Genomic DNA, 12,703 nt, shown 5'->3' on the forward strand with positions numbered 1-12,703 from the left:
TGGCGTTGCTTGTTCTTATTTTTTGTTCTTTTCCCTTTTTTCCTTTGCTTATGAAACTCTTTATCTCACCCCAGGCATTTTTTTTTTCCTCATGTTTGCTCTTCCAGTTCTCTTCCCCCATGCTGCTGGGGAGCAGCAGGGAGGTGGGGGAGTGAGCAAGCAGCTGCCTGCGCTTCCTTTCTGGCCAGGGTCAACCCAGCACAAGGCTAAAGGAGAACCCAGGAATGAACAGGCACGTAAAAGGGAAAATCGGAGAAGGAGCTGTGAGCAAACTGAGGAGTTAAATGCTGATTTATTCTTAAAGAGAAACATAATTGAACTTGTTTGTCTGTAGTCCAGAAGACTCTCTCAATGAAACCTTATCTTCTGTTGTGGTCCTGGGTTTTGGAAGAACTTACTCCCAATAGTACTAACCTAGTCTTTCACAGACCAGGTGATTAATTTATGACATCCGTTTCCCCGGCTAGGCTAGCCTTGTAGTTGAGTACAAAAACTTGCACGACAGAGGGTTGGTTCATGCAATAGCTAGCTCTGAAGGCTCCGTTACTTGTATTACTGTGTTACTAAGTGTGACCGCGTAGGTTTCTGTGTCTGCAGGCCTCTCTCGCGCTACGACCATCCGCCTCTGCTTTGAGCACAATGCAGGATTTAGCATTCTAACCATTCAGCAGGCGTGTGTGGTTTCTCAGGAAAGCCCCAGACCCCCTACCCTGAGAGGGATTTGTCTGCTGAAGAGGAGCTGAAAAGAATTTGGTCTCAGAGCAGCTCGCTGCCCATACACGAGTACGTATCTGCCACATCTCTACGGTTATACAGAACTGATTTACGTCATGTTCGAAAACCTAATGGGAGCTGAGGCCACCTAAGGGCTGGTGAAAGGCCTGTCATGTAGTGCCATGTCACCTACGTAATTCCACAGGATGTTTCCAAATTTGATAAACTGCAGCATACTACCTTGAGAACTCTTGTCCACCAAACCGGGGCGCTAGCTGCAGCCAGGCGGAACTTGGATTTTAAGGACAGAGGGATTTTGAATGCTTTTGCATAGTTGTGGTCATCTTGACAGAACCTGTAGTTTGAAGCTGGGCTGTTATGCGTAGACGGTACCCAGCGTGTGGGGGTTTACAACAGTTTTCCTTTCTTCTGCAAGTGTGTGGACAACACGCAAAAGGAAAAGTCTCTGCTTGGGATGAGGGCCTCAGGGGAAGAAACAGAGAGGGTGGACTGTCCAGGCTATAACCCGTAAGAATCCAGGTGCTCCTTACCAACAGGTCACGGAGTAGAAGCAGCACATTTTTTTTTTTTTTTTCACATTACTTGCAGCAACTAAAGGACTACATTCCTCTCTTGAGCTAGGATGGAAGAGAAGTGTTTAAAAAAAGGCGCACACTTTGTATGGGGAAATTTTCTTTGTTTTTAATTTACAGCAGAAAGAATATAAAGCATTCAGAAAACATTTTCCATATTTTAAGGGCAATTCAAAACATTTTGCATGGTTCCAGCAGCTGAGTTCTTCAACAGATCCATTGATTCAGTGATGCTTTACATGCACGGTTACAAAAATAAAACTTACAAAAGAGAAGACATCTATACTAGTTTTACATGCAAGTCTTGGGGACCCCCCGTTGGGCACCAACTATTGTGTGGAACTGCCATAAGCGTGCAACCAGAGAGGGGGTTCATGTTATATTCTGTATTTCTTTCACACAGTATTACTGCTGTCGAATGTGTTTCACAAAGGAGCGATTTCCATTATCAGAAGACAGAAGATCTGGCTCCTGGCACTTGGGAATCCGAGTTTTCCCAGAAAGCTGCACTTAACTCATCTTCCGTGAAAATGTAAGTTCCACAACCAAGAAAGGGGTGAGCAGAATCACTCTACTGCAGGGGAGTCTTTCCAACTCCCCAGTGATACACTGAAGGGTTATGGCCCGACACAACAAAGCACTTGGAAGCTGTACCTTGCTTAAAGCATGCAAGTAGTTCTGTAGCGCCCATGGAATTGCTTGCATGTTTACCAGCAAGTACATGCTTAAACGTTTGGCTGAAGCAGGATCTGGATTAGTAGATACACCACCAGGCCCATGGATCTGGAAGAGTAATTTGAAATAGCTCTGTATATTACTGAATCATTTTCTGTAAAGACAAGGAGTTAGAACATTTCCACTGAGGTCACTACTCTTGTTAGGAAAAGGTCGATTCTATATTGTCATGTATTGGTGAATGGGAGCAACGTTTTGGTTTCAAAATGTCAGAGTTCTTCCAGTATTAATACAGAGCATTTCCAATTTGTTCCAAAGGAGATTCTTCGGCGTCTCCTGTTCCATTTTTGCACAGGAGGAGAATTTAACGGCTAAGGTCCCAATTCCATAGAGTAAATCGAGGCTACAAGGCTGCCCACAGGCACTGTGAGCGCCCAGCCATTCGTTTTTCTTTTTTCCCTTTTTTAAAATTGAATCAGGTCGTAAAGCAGCAGTTCAGAAATGTACAAGAGAATTCTGATAATGAGCTATAGCACATCTACTGTAATTCAATGCTGGCAGTGAAAAGAAGTAATTAAAAACAGGTACAATTATAGAAAAGGCACCAAGAGCACTGACCCCAGTTTTTTTGCCACAATCTTTGTTTTTACTCTTCTTCTAAAGACACCAGTTTAAAAGCTTCTTACATGTGAATATTTCGAGGCTTCACAACGAGCCTTGCGTTTAAACACTGCAGTTGGTGGCCGGGATCAAGCAAGAACAACTATTCCAAAACTAACAATCTCAAATTTACACCAGTCCATTCGAAATTTTAATCTGCCACAAGCAAAACAAACACCTGGGAGCAGCTTCTGATCTCAGACACGTGTACGTAACCCACAGCAACGACACGGGCTTCAGCGGTTTCTTCCCTTACGTTCCTGTGTGAGAAAGATCAGAACCTGGTTCCCATTGATGAGAATTTGTGACAGTTCTAAATTAGTAGTTCAATTTAAAAAACCCTAATTTCTTTGGCTCCTCACTATGTGGAAATAGCAATATACCATGACACCCCTACAAGATCAGTTTGCATCTTTTTTTTTTAAGTTTTACTTAATTTTTAAAATTTTTTGTGCAATTTTTATTACATTTTCTGATTTCCAGCAGGAGATATGAAAATGTGAAACATATTTTTCTACTTTCGTACTATTTTTTTTTTCATTTTATGTTCATTCTAAGTATTCTTTATTGGAGTGAGTGTATGGTGTTAAGCTAGATACGGTTTTTGTACTCTTATGATTATCTGCTTTGCAAAAGTAACTTAATTTTTTTAAGCAATATTAGCATTCACATTACTTGGCACCATTGGCAAAACAAACAAACAAAAAAAAAAGATGGGGGAAAAAAAAAGCAGGAAGGAATAAATAAATTAAATCCGACCAAACCAAACTCCTGGTAGCCAAAATCAAATGTAAACATATCCTTTTTTTTTCTTTTTTTTTTTTTTTTAAAGTAATGTTGCTCTGCCTTTTTTTTTCCTAAGTCTAAATACAGTAGCTCTTTTTTTGCCATTTAGTCATGCTTTAGCAAAAATGTTCTTCTAAAGAACATTTAAAATAAAGTTTCTTATAGTGAAATAAAGTTTTTGCTTCATTTTACAGACCATAGCCACTAATGCTTTGCTTTGTTCATTTCTTTTTCTTGAGTTCATGCACATATCTCTTTGTTTTAATATATACAGTATGTACAAACAATACATCCACACTCTTCTCGTTCATTCAGACAAAACTATACAAATAATAATTTTATCTTGCCAAGTTATTGACCCTTTGTGAATAAAATATTTAGTAATTAATCAATATATTCCCTTTCAAATATTTTTTTTTCTCATTTTCCATTTCTACCTTCTATATATACAGAAACTGCCCAGATTTCAATGCAGTAGCCAAAATAAGAAAGTTACTGGCCAGAATGCAGCACCACTCTGATCTTTAGGTGGTATAAAATGTCCAGGCAACAAATGTATGTGACTCTGCAAAACGACAAGAGGTTTGACAAGTACTTAGGATAAAAAGCTACAGGTCTTACAAATTATTTTAAGAACTTAATGAAAATAATAGTACATGGAAGTAAGGCTAGAAAATAAAGTGCTGAATATGAGAGAAAGTACATGGCAATTGGTATGTTTGCAGGTTCGAGTAAAAATACCAAAAGAACTTTTTAAAACTTGCTTAAGCTGCGCTCTCCGTTCCTCACGCGTTACCCGTTTATCTCACACACCAACCCCTTCTGTAATTCCCACGGGATGTATTAAAAACCTGCAGATTTAAAAAGTTGCATTAAGTGTGCTGTAGAGATTTAAATAAACCACAAAGGACAGAAGTGCGAAGGAAATGAGGATGCATGGCCCCAATAAAGATGTACTGATCTAAGCCCCTCCTCTGAGACTCCCAAAGCTTCAGTGTCTTGGAGATGACTGACAGGTGCAGGAACAGCATTCTCATGTTGCTTGTGCATTCCCACCTTTTCTTAACAATATTTTTGGTATAATATTTGTACAGTTCCACATGTTGTTTAATACAGCCCTATGTGAAAAGGATAATTAATCGCTTCTTCCTTCTCGGAGAATGAAGCAACTCACAACTTCCTCCTGGTGTCTTTTGTTTTCCCCATGATCCAACAGAAGATTGAGTTCCAAGATGTCTTGCTGAACAAATTAAAAGTTGTCCATGAAAGTGCAAATGCAATGACCAAAACATTACTGTTAAAATCCTGCAGCTGGTATTTCCAGAACTGCAGTGGGTATTTTTGTTGTTGTTGTTGCATGTCTCTGCTAAAAACAGAAAATGAAAACAGTCTGAAAAGCAATGTCACATTGCTACGGGATGCTGCTGCGTATCTTCAAGTTCCTTGGCCTTTTTCAATTCTTTCACTCTGAAAAAACAAAGAGGAGCTATATGACACTTCTATTGCAAATCTCTTTTAAGACAGAAAAATCAAAGCGACTCCTCACGCTAACCTCCCGTGCGAAAGAGCCAGCTCCCAGCGCGATGACAGGAGGGTAACACGTTCCTGACACCGCCAACAGTCGGAAGCACAAGAATGGGCTGCTAGAAATCAAACACATTTGGGAAGATATACTTATTGCCAGCTACTGTTTGTTCCTGGTGTTTGTAACGGTGGCTGGACTTGTTCTGGTACTTGGCCTATTTAATCGCTTGGGGGTTTTCTGCACTGCTGTTCGTGAACTGATTTTGCAGCTGCCTGCTATTCCAGCTGTTACGGCAAGGAGGCTTTTCAGTGTCGACCTCTTTTCTCCACACGTTGCCAAAGTGGCGACAATTTGATGTCGCGCCCAGCACAGTAGGGGAAAAATCACTCGGTCATACTTACAAGGGAAGCTCGATGTTGATACAGAATCTCAGGTAAGGTCACAAGGTGGTGTATGTGTGTGAGCAGAAGGAACCGGTGTGGGGGTGAAGAAAGAGAATTTACTGCATGCTTATTCCAGCTGCTGGCAGCTGTATTTTCTAGCGTGTTGTTGGTGGCAGAGTCATGTTTTTTCCCAGCCAGCAGTGGGGGACACTGCATGCCAAGGGGATGAACCTACAATGCGCAAGAGTCGCTCTCTCTAGACGCGGCCTGATGCTTCAGCTCTCAGCTCTTTAAAATGCATGCAGTACATTACCTCTGCTAGCACTTGTCAGCACAAGAACTAAATCATCACTGAAAGCTGAAATGATTAAAAATTAAATTAAAAGGATGAAGAGAAGGGAATCATTTCAGTCCCATCAAATAAAGCAGAATTGTGCATCAGTGCTGGAGAAGCAGCAATCCTCTGCTCGGGCTGACAAACTGGCTGGGTGGCAGCGATGGCTCCCTGCAAAGGAGCCAAACCAAATCTGCAGGCACTTCCTGTGCTGCCCCTAAACCTGAAGGCAGGCGCCCGGCTGAGCTTGCAGCAGCCTGGCTCTGCCTCCTTTTGCAGGGAGCTCCTTCCTGCAGTGCGATCCCTTCGCCACCCGCCTCCACGGGCCTTTCCTGCGCTGCTGCGAAGGGAGGACCACCCCAGAAGGAGCGGAACGCAGCCTAAATGAAGGTGATTTAGCAAAGCACATACATGCCCAACTGACGCAGCAAAAACTTGAAAGGACAAATAACGAAGGAATGGTACAAAGAATTGTGTCAGAGCTGCGAGTCTGTGCAACTGAATCCAATTAAGAGCGAATGAATTTAACAAAGCCTAAGTAAATCTAGATCGTAAAAGATGTCAGGAGAGCTAGGCAGCCGCAATGCCAGGCTGTAGCTTCTGTCTGAAGCCTTCCACCCGCGCATCCTCTTTCGGCTCTTGCACCAGCCTGCTAAGATAACGATAGGACGAAGGCTATAAACTGACCTCTGTAAATACACCTCCATTTCACTCTTTTGCTTTTGAATTTTTCTGCACGTACTTTTACTCAGAATCACAGTCAAGAGAGAGCTGGCTGCTTTTAACATTCAGCTCACTCAAAGCTCTAGCACACAAAGGCATTCTCTTTATTTGTGAAACTGGGGGAAACAGGAGTTGAAGAAAAAAATCACAGTGACCAATATGCAGGTTAGACCTTTGCCAAGCACCTTAATCTCAAACAGTTCGGTAGAGTTACCATGTACTGAAAGGCAGGGAGCTCTGCTAGTCCAAATGAACGTGCCGTTTTCAGAGCCTGAAGACCTACACCCAAGGGGCCACGGCACTCCTCCAAAATCCCAGTCTGGCAGAGGGGTGCCTCAGTACAGCTCCCCCAGGTGCCAAGGGGTGCTCTGATCCCCAGGCTGAGGAAGGGGTGAGGCAGCAAGCAGCACCACTGGTTCTGAACTCCTATCTGGGCAGTGCCGTGCCGAGCCTAAATGCCTGCTACAACTTTACAGAGACATTTTCTATGGGGAAATTTTGTCTCTATGCAAGTTGGTGTCTGAAGGACCCTGCTGATATCAGGATCAGGGGCTCCAGCACCACACAGAAGGCAGCAGTGAGCCTCTGCTCGTCCCCAGCGGGTGGTGATGTGTTATGGTGCTACCCAGTCCAGATCATCTTTTCATTACAGGAAACACAGGAGGACTAGCACAGTGAACAGAAAATGCTCACAAAGGACCAACTGACCATCTTCAGTATATTTAGATTTCTTTCTTTTCTTGCAGCAGAAAAGCAGCCTCTCCCTTGAAATTATTACTAATATTCCTATTACAGCACCGCTTAGAAGTGGAAGGTGAGCCAAGATCGCTGCTGTGCGATAAAAACATGGTGTGCCTCTGCACACTAAGCAGTTTTTAAGGCTTAGGTTAACTATGTTCAAGAAACAGTCTATTAACACATGATTTGCAGTGCAACTTCCAAGTGTTTTCTGTTGCACTTCAGTACTGGAACGTAAAATTAACCTGTTATTATAGATCTCTTACGAGAACATGCACATTAGATAAGCTGGTGGCTCTTTCACTGAGACATGCTAGACCTTAGTTTAGCACTTCAACATGCAAGGACTACACTAACAAAGCACTTTTGCTGGAAGAATGCAAGACATGCTTTGCTGCAAACTCAACCTACAGCATGCAATATCTGTACTGGTGCAGACCTACGGAATCTGTTTAACTGGAGCACACATGCCAATGGAAGTTAATTACTGCAGCACTCAACATTTGCGCTAGTACAGACCCTATTCAGAAATATGCAACACTTCCCCTTGGTCAAGGGTACTTTACATTGGTTTACAGATTTTCAGGCTTCTAAAAATGTTGCAAACTTTATGATAATTACTGCTTAAAACCACAAGCACATACTAGTACAGAACTGCCCTACGGCAAAGTTAAAGACCTTGAAATTTGGGTACTTTACTGAAAGATGCTGTTCAGTATGTAATGGCTCAAAACAAACCCTGCATTGCACAGCATTTATAAACTTAAGTTTCAAGGTGATGACCATCCAGATTTATTAAGCTACCACATTTTTAATTAAACGAACCTCTACGTTCAGTAATTACGCACGTGTTACATTAAAAATGGGAGGGCAGGTAGGTTCTGCAGGTCCCTTATTTGTGTAATATCTGCCCGGAAGGTATGAAGACCTGCAGTCTGTGGCTGATGATCGCTCCCCCTCCCTCAGGGGAGCCAGCACCGAGAGGCCAGGGAAGTTCTCCCCTCTCCCAGCCGCAGGCTCCAGGCAGCCCCGCTCAGCTGGGGGCTCTGCAGTGCGGCACAGCCCGAGTGGAACTGAAGTACCTCTAACTGCTGCCAGTAACTGAGCAAACCTGTGGCCAGACCGATACCTGGGAAGCACCAAATCAGCATCATGAACGCCCTGCTTCTTCCCCGAGCCAGGGCTAAGCATGTAGTGCCAGAAGCAGCGTACGCATCAAGCTAGATACCAGCCCAAGGCAATCCATTCCCTTTAGCATTTAAAAGAACTGTTCTTAAACAAGCCTCTGAATTGCTTTATCAAGACAACCTAAAACTAACTGTTTTCAACCAATTAATTCTTTATTGGAGAGTCTGTTAAAAGTCCTGACAGTCCTCATTTAACACTTCTTTTTGAGTAAGTTCTTTACTCGGTGGTACTTTGATTTTGTACAACAATATAAAGTGTCAACATGAGTGCGGGCAGTAATGCTCTGTGTAATAAACCCTCTACATTTTCAAATGCAGTTAATAATACATTTTGACCAGGGAAGAATTTTGGACAAATTAGGACCCTTGAACATAAAATTCCACTGAGTAAGCGCTCCTAGGAGAGGTCTAAGTGAGCAATGTAGCATTGCCTTCATGCTAGAAGGCAATCTTCTTTGGTTCCTATTTTTCCACTCAGACTCAGGCAGGGGAAGAGGCCCAAGCGTTTGCAGTTACAAGCATTAATAAACTGCTCTAAGAAAAAGAACACTCCTGGAATTTATAGAATGGTACAGCAGAAAGGATATTCTCAGAGAAGATGTTTCTATCCACTGTGGTAGACTTACAGCGAGACACTTTTAAAATGAGCGTGCTGAGAGCAAGAAATACCAGCAGGCCACGCGCTGATGGATGGTGTGCAAGCCTCTTCAGAGGTCTACAGGCACTGGTACGCTGGTTTGGATCGCTTCTGGAAGTCCTCCAGCTGCAAGGGGACTGGAGGTGAGGACAGTTCAAGTGACACACGGCTGCAAGCCAGAGCGCACGAGAAGGGGCAACAGGCTCTGGCCATCGCACGACTCCAAACAAGTACCATCCTACTGCAGCAGCTACTGAAACCACGCACAGAATTGCAAGGACTGCAGATTTGATTCTACACTGATGAAGCCTTCAACAAAAACCTCTTCAAATAACATTTTCTCTAGACAGTAAGCGCCTCTAAGGTACCAAGTCATTCCCTCAGCAATTGCTGAAGAGCAGATGGACAGAAAAAGCACGTGCAATAGAGATGACCAGTGAGAAGGTGTCTGAATCGCAGCTGTGGTGCTGACGCAGAGAAAGGTAAAAGATGATGATTTCAACCATGAGCTTTGAACCCTGACACTTGGGAGCTACGTCCCAGTTCCCAGACTGCTCCAGCCAGACAAAGCTACGGCCCTTCGAACTGTGGTGACTTAGCTGGACACCATACAGGAGGTTGCATCGTTACGTGCTGAAGCAATGTAGAAAGCAACAGCCCCAGAAGCGAGCAGCAGCTCCTCTCCCCACGCACCCTCCCCAGTCTTGTATGGGAGTGTGCCAGCAAATGAATTAGGCCTACTTAGAAAGAGTTAACAGCAAACGATGGCTTCATGGGTAAAGCGTAACACAAAGCTGTTTCATCGAATTCTCTCCATAATGCCCAGCCAGGGAAATGTTTAATGAATCTGAATGCTGAAGATCAGTATAGAGGACAGGGTGCAGGAGCCAGACGAGGCTGGTGGGCGAGTTACCTGTTGCTCTGAGAGCTGAAATGGCCTGTGGGACATTTAAGAAAAGGGAGCTCTTGCCTTTTTCCAGATATCTCATTTGGGCAGCGAAACAAGAAAAACAGAAAGGCCCAATAAGAAAGAGCACGCGGTCTGCGATTTAACACACGCATTTGAGCTCCAAATACATTCAGCCCCTGCAAGAGGTAAATGAAAAAAGAAATTACTTTGAAAACTCTTGTTGCAGGCACAGTGACGCATATCCCAATATGACATTTTCTCACATCTTCCTGAACAAAAACAAATGGGACTTTTAAATCCCTTAGAATTCTCCCCCATTCTCAACCTTACTAAGAGATGTAAGAACCCGGGTACTTAAATGCAATGGCTGCTGCATAGCACATATTAAAACCACAAAAAAAATACAAGTCCTGGGTGCACAAGAATAGGAAAGGGTTTGTTGCTGAAATGCCGAGAGACGGAAGGGTGTGCAAAGAACAACAAAATGCAGATGATGTTGTTTATTCAGGTATGAAATAAAGTTGTACTTACCGGAGGAACTGACTTCAGGTGTTAGGTGCACACTCCCCAAACTGGAGAGCAGCACTGAATCAAACCATAAGAAACTGGGGGGGGGTGGGTGGGTAAGGGGATCTATTTTTAAATGAAAGATGCTGTGAATGAAACATTCTTTATCACTCGTGACCACAGGTAACAAGTGCACTTGTTCTGCCCCAGAGAGGACAGAAGTTTCGCTGCAGGCAGAAAGCGATCGGCTAGCCTACCGATGGGACACGGCTTGCTCCTTGTGATCTGCTCCAGATCACCTGCCTGCGAGAGCGCGGCAGAGGGTCGCAGTTCAAGCAGCTGTGTATTTTTGTTCATGTCCTGTATCTGGACTTTGAGCAAAGCTCTCCTTCAGCGGAGGCTACAGTGGGCGGCTTAACCGATGAGCAGGGAATCATTTGTGAGGCAGGCACTGGGACTAGCTGAAATCTGTTCACTGGAGCAGGTTCCCCCGAGGTGAATATTACTTAAAGGCAATAGTAACTGGATTTTTTTTTTTCCCTAGAAAGTCTTTTAATTTCTACCGCAGGAAGAGAACAAGTTTTGTCTCACCCAAGTTGGTCAATAAAATCTCCCGACTCTCCCTCTTTACTGATCCTGGTATAAAGTAACCCAAATAAATCCAGAAAAAATAATTAAATCAATTTGAAAAGAGGTTTTTGAACTAAACACGGAGGCAAATGCTGTGATCATTTATCTGCGCACGCAGCCTACATAAGCACGGTGTCAGTGTACAAATACATCAAATTTGTGTATTACAGACAGACATAGGTTTGCATGCATTCCTTCAGCATATATGGACACGTCAGCTTGTGCGCATTGGAAGGCCCAGAGATACTTTTCTCATGTGCATGCACGCCAGCCAGCAGCGTATGCACGTTGGCTGCTATCAGAATGCGAAGCGGCAAAGAATCACTTGCAGTAACAGACTTATTTTGGCAAAACAGCAGCTAACACGTTTTGTTCTAGTTCGTAGATTGCTTTTTCCAGACAAGCAGAGAACTCCCCTATTTCCTGACCAAACCCACACCGCTTGCCATCCACAGGAAAACCTGCAAATGCTACTAAGCTTCCAGAATCTGCCTCCCGCTAACGTCTCATGCACTGTTACATACACAAAGCCTTAACATGCAACAACTATTTCTCCACCAACAGCCTGCCAGCTGCACCTGGAGCAAAATCACCGGGCAGCATGGACAGAGCGTGCCCGCGGGGGGCGCTTCTCCAGCTTTGCTCAAGTCCAGGGAGCCGTGCACTGGCTGCGGGCCTGGACCCTGCACTTGCTCCTCTTTACAGTCGCCCCCACAGACCACACGACACCGGTGAATTTTAGCATATCCCGAGACTGCAGCATGCATCTGCTCTCCTAAGTGGGAATCCTGGCCTTGAAAGGAAAAGCACAACAGCACAAGTGCTTTATTCATCTACGTTCAAGTCGTACGTTGCACATTCTTTTCAGTTCTGCATCTGACTAGCCCACTTTGGTATGCACATTTTAAGTTTAAATTATTTTTTCCATTCATAGAACAAAGGTCTTAAAACAACCCCTCCTGTCTGGCATGCAAAGCTTCCAGCCTGTGCCATTCCCACACTGCGGAGCATGCCGAGCAGGGACATTCTGGGGCAGCCCAAGCCTGTGGACACCAGGGCAGACGGAGGTGCCCGAGAGCAGGATGCAGCAGGAACTGTGCTGGCATGCCTGCATGCAGCCAGCCAAATCAATTAAGCAGGAATTCTCTGGGGAGGAGGAGGAATAAAAAGACACCACCAAAACTGCAGAAATAGGAGTAGTTGGAGGCAGGAATGTATTTTGAGCGCACCAGCATCTAGCTGCAGACACGCACACTGGTCCCTTTTCTTACACGCTGTGGGACATGGTCCATGGCTAGCCAGACTAAACCAGGAAAGACTGGGAGACCCCCAATTATCTCCAGGAAGCATTAAAGAGCAGGTCCCACCAGGAAGCCCTCTGCTGCAGAATTAGCCTGAGGCAGCACAGGGAGAAAAACATTTGCTGCTGCTTCTCTCCCTGCAACTCCCACCTTGCACCAGTTTCTTCCAATTCTGCTGCTTTCGAAAGGCTTTACACATGACAGAACTGCAGCATTCGGCTTTTGCTCAGAGGAAGGACAGAACGGGTACATCCGCCCATCTGGCTGGCACAGGCCCTGTGGCTCAGCCTCCTCTGTGCCGCAGCCCAAAGCGCGTTGAGCGGCTGCAAGGCTGGCTCCGCGCTCGCCTGCCGCAGAGCCCTCGGGTTCCTGCCGCAACGGGCGCGTGGCGCATGGCAGG

The 12,703-nt window shown here is 44.6% G+C and overlaps 2 protein-coding genes across 4 annotated transcripts in view; both read right to left on the reverse strand.

Annotated features, from left to right (window-relative positions):
- VAMP3 (vesicle associated membrane protein 3) overlaps positions 1–832 on the reverse strand; it is a 6,398-nt gene extending 5,566 nt beyond the window's left edge. The window contains exon 1 of the mRNA XM_035901520.1: positions 828–832. Coding sequence (XP_035757413.1) covers positions 828–832 — 5 coding nt within the window. The remainder of the gene's footprint in view (positions 1–827) is intronic.
- A 2,813-nt stretch (positions 833–3,645) lies between these two features.
- CAMTA1 (calmodulin binding transcription activator 1) overlaps positions 3,646–12,703 on the reverse strand; it is a 330,506-nt gene continuing 321,448 nt past the window's right edge. For all 3 annotated transcript variants that reach the window (XM_035901530.1, XM_035901532.1, XM_035901531.1), the window contains one exon: positions 3,646–4,895. In XM_035901530.1, coding sequence (XP_035757423.1) covers positions 4,832–4,895 — 64 coding nt within the window. In that variant the 3' untranslated portion in view covers positions 3,646–4,831. The remainder of the gene's footprint in view (positions 4,896–12,703) is intronic.

This window comes from Egretta garzetta, unplaced genomic scaffold, assembly GCF_000687185.1.
Source record: "Egretta garzetta isolate BGI_Z169 unplaced genomic scaffold, ASM68718v1 scaffold389, whole genome shotgun sequence".
Classification (NCBI taxonomy): Eukaryota; Metazoa; Chordata; class Aves; order Pelecaniformes; family Ardeidae; genus Egretta; species Egretta garzetta.